General features: G+C 45.8%; 1 protein-coding gene across 1 annotated transcript; it reads right to left on the bottom strand.

The window, feature by feature from the left end:
• Positions 1-1,532: 1,532 nt before the first annotated feature.
• On the bottom strand, positions 1,533-3,474 carry LOC133843636 (lysosomal aspartic protease). The gene has a single exon (XM_062277272.1). It carries the CDS (start codon positions 3,190-3,192, stop codon positions 2,017-2,019), a length of 1,176 nt encoding a protein of 391 aa, XP_062133256.1. The 5' UTR covers positions 3,193-3,474; the 3' UTR covers positions 1,533-2,016.
• Between the last annotated feature and the right edge of the window lie 475 nt (positions 3,475-3,949).

Here is a 3,949-nt window from a genome sequence, read left to right as displayed (position 1 = left end):
AATGATTTAATTCCACAGCCCTGACTCCTCCTGTCAGACTCAGTGCCAGCGGCTGTAGCAAAAACACACAGGCTTTCGCTCTGCCATTTGGCTTTTGTGATACTTATCGCGTTTATCTTATGCCTTAGACCGCTATTGTCTAGCAAATACACAGAGTAGGCAGTGGGCTGGCAGCCCAATTACTTTCATCGCCTACCCAATGGCAATGCCATGGCAATTTTGAGAGGGTGCGCACTCGAAGTTCACTTCCGCTGATGTGTGACGCTTACTGTTTTGCATGTGATTCGATTTGGCGCTTGAATTATTTGTCAAGAGGTGCTTTAAGGAGACACAAGCAAAAGACGCGCGTGTGTGCCTTTTATTAACAATTATTGCGAGTGATTTCATCGAGCGCCCAAAAGTAGGCAATACTTTCTGTTTCTGTCGACAAAGTGAACCCTTTTTATCGTGAACGGATATTGAAGCGATAAAGCACTTTGACAACTGCCACAAGCTGTTTTATTGATGTCCTCTCTCTCACGCTCTCTCTCTCTCTTCCCCTTTTACTGCCTTCGTTTGTAGTTGTTGATTGCCAGGCGACACTTTTACGCAATGCTGCAACTGGCATACAAAACACAGCAAATTCATCAGTCACTCCCCTCGCATTTTGTTGTTGCCTTGCACTTTGAAAAAGGCAGCTTAATGTTGTTGCTACTGTAGCTGTTGTTGTTGCTATTGCTGTCGGGGTGTGTCCTGCATAAAGGCTTAGCAGTTAACTGGCAAAAAACGACGCGCCTTTGCTTAAGCCCGGCCACAAGTACTACGATGTAGAAGTAGTAGCATTTTGCCAAATGGATTTTATGTTAGGTAGCTTTTGAGGACTAAGGGACTTCCCAGGCAAATGAGAAATTGACAGCCAGATTACTTTTGCATACCAAGTGAAAGTCATCGTTGAGCTTTAGGCTTTCCGTTTTAGCCACTCATTATGGCCTAACTAATGCAGCCTGCCATTTGCCGCCCTTTGTTGCGTGTGCGAGTGTGTGTGCAAAAATTATGAAAAGCCAAAAGGATAGAAAATAAAAAGGTTAAGCAAACAGCAATCAAAGTTAACAATTTTTAAAGCCACAAACCGAAGAGAAGTTGGGGGTTGGATGTGGGCTATAAAAAGGCCCAAAAAGAAGTTTGCCGAGTCGAGTATCAATAAAGGGTCTTGTAAGCCGCAAGAAAGCAAACGAAGGCGAAAGGTCAGTGGCAAAAAAAGCGTGCAAAAAAACGCAAGAGAAATAAACACTGCGCATAGACTGTCAGCTACCCTAAACAGAATATGAAGTATACCACAGGTTGGACGCAGCAACCCTGTTTATTTGGCAATCTGCGAGAATAGACGAATGGAGCGTATATTGCGCATATATAGCTAAAAATTTGCTGTGCATGCTCGTAAAAACCGCAAAAACTCGCCGAACCCTAAAAATTGTAGCCACAAGAGAGCGAGATGAAGATGAAGCGGAAACTTGAAGCGATACAAATTTAAATTCAAATGCAAACGCAACGCGTCAGTCGTAAACTTAAAGCTATTTATTTCATGCTGAAGCGCTCACAAAGTGCTTACTGGATTTCAACATGCGGCTAAGGACATTGTGTATTCTTTTTGGTTTCTTGTTTCTTGTTTCATTTTTTGTTTTTGTTTTGCGGCTGCTCTTTTATTTTGCCAGCGAATCAATTACAGCTCCAACTCTACAGAGCTACCCACTTTGAAATGTTTCGCTCTCTTTTTTCGCAGGCTTCTTCAGTTTTTGGTGCCTGCAAGCGAATTTTGATTAGCTTCCGCCCACGCAATTTAACGGACATTGACGTCAGCCTCTGTACACTGTGCTCCACTGCGTATACTTGTTACTTGTTTGCTGAGGTTGATGCTGAGGCGCAGGTAATAAAATAATAAAATACTGTTTTTGATTTTTGACAGCCACACAGCCACAGGAATTCCTGATGTTTACTGTCATGACAGCCATTTAATGAGCAAAGCGTTCGACGACGTTATCAATCCTTGGCATCAGCGAAACCAATGCGATGATTGCCCATGTCAAACTCGGTGTAATATTTGCCCAGAAACACATCGCCCAGTATCCACAGTGGTCCTGTCGGCGAGGGCAAATCGACGGCAATGAATGCCGACGCACAAATGGTTCGGTCAGCGAAGATGTCGTGGAACACATAATCCTCGCCCCTCAGCTGAAAGCGACGACCACCCAAGGCAAAGCTCAACGGCGGCAAGTGAGCCACCTGATCGCAGGGCACTGTATACTGACCGTAGGCAGCGGGAATGCCGCCAATGGACTCGTTAATGAGTATGGCCTGGTCGTAGGGCACGGCCAGAAACGAGGTGCCCGTATCGATGATCACCTGGCAGCCATTCTGGCATAGCTGCAGCTGGCCAATCCTCGCCTTCTCTAGCCTCACCTGCCAGTAGGCACGATGCGTAACGGGCACATAAGTGAAGTTGCCACGATAGTAGCGTGGATTGGAGCCTCCAAAGAAGAGAAACCCACCTTGGCGACTGCTGGCATGGCGATTGAGATAGACCGAGAAGATGGGAAGTGTGAGCAGCTGCTGTTCCATGATGGCATAGAAAGGCGGCTTGATGTTCTGTATGGAGATGCCGCGATACGCCAGGCCAAAGATGCCATCAAATTTGGCCGCCAGAAAGATGGGACCCGGCATGTCGGTGGCCTCGGCAAAGGTTTGATTGCGCACATCCAGTCCGGCGACTCGTAACGTGTCCTGTGACAGGAAACCCGCCAGACTTCCAGAACCGTATTGAATATCAAAGCGTTTGTTGTTCGCCTGATATGTGTGCGAACGCTTGGCATTGTAGCGACTGTGTATCTGGCAGGCCAACTTGTGGTAACAGCTCTCCGAGGGCACCCACAGATTCGCTGAGCCCGTGTCGAAGATAACATTAAAGGTTTGCGGTGGCGTGCCAATGCTAATCGGTCCAAAGTATTGTGCATCCAGATAGTTGCTCAACGCCACATTCCTAACCGCACTCGAATCGCTCTTCGAACTGTACTTGAGACGCAATCGATCCATGCGTATGCCAAACTGCTGGAAGCGATGACGCACCGAGGGAAAGCGACGCAAGGGCACGCGATACAGCTGCATGGAGTGACCCGTTGCTGCCATGGAAAGCAACAATATGAAGAGCAACAATTTCATCCTTATTATAGTTACTATATTGTTTGTTGAGCTGGCAGCAGCGGCAGCATAATCTGATTCATTCTGAAGTTGATATGCTTGACTACAAAGTTTTGCTCAATAAATTCCAGCGTCTCGAATTTCCATGCATAATACAGAGAAACAACAACACACGGTATTCACTTGAAAATGTAATTGGAAATGCGAGTGGCACAAATTAAATTCAGTTTCGCACTTCAAGTGTCGCACGGCAAGCGGCAAAAGCAAAATGCGAAAGCGAAAACGATTTCACATCTGAATTTCTAACAATAGCAGAGCATCCAAAGAAGAAGAAGGCGTTGCCTTGACAGCCGTTTCGAAGGCTGCTCAGCTCCATTACAGCAACAGTAACAACAATATAGAAGGTGACTATCGAGTCGTGATCTAGTCATAATCAATCAAACCGAATGATTTCTGCTTGTTACGCATACGCCCCGTTATCCCTGCATAGCAATTAAAGGCCAAATATCAATACAGAGTCAAGAGTTCAGACAGTTACATGCAACGATTAAAGAGCACACACATCCGACATCAGACTTTCTTGTGGCAGACCAACAACAAATTTGACAGATGAGACGGCAAAAGTGAAGCGAAATGAAGTGAAATCAAGTGAAGTGGAGTGGAGTGAAGTCGTAACTTGATTTTCGGCGAATTTCAGCCATTAGCTTTAAATAAATGGCTGTGTGAGGCAACAGCGACACTTTTGGGCCATTAGCCACAAAGCGAAATGCCAATCAAG

Source organism: Drosophila sulfurigaster, chromosome 3, assembly GCF_023558435.1.
Source record: "Drosophila sulfurigaster albostrigata strain 15112-1811.04 chromosome 3, ASM2355843v2, whole genome shotgun sequence".
NCBI classification, from domain to species: domain Eukaryota; kingdom Metazoa; phylum Arthropoda; class Insecta; order Diptera; family Drosophilidae; genus Drosophila; species Drosophila sulfurigaster.
The sequence above is the reverse complement of the archived record's forward strand: the minus strand, read 5'-3'. Positions and strand labels throughout refer to the sequence as shown.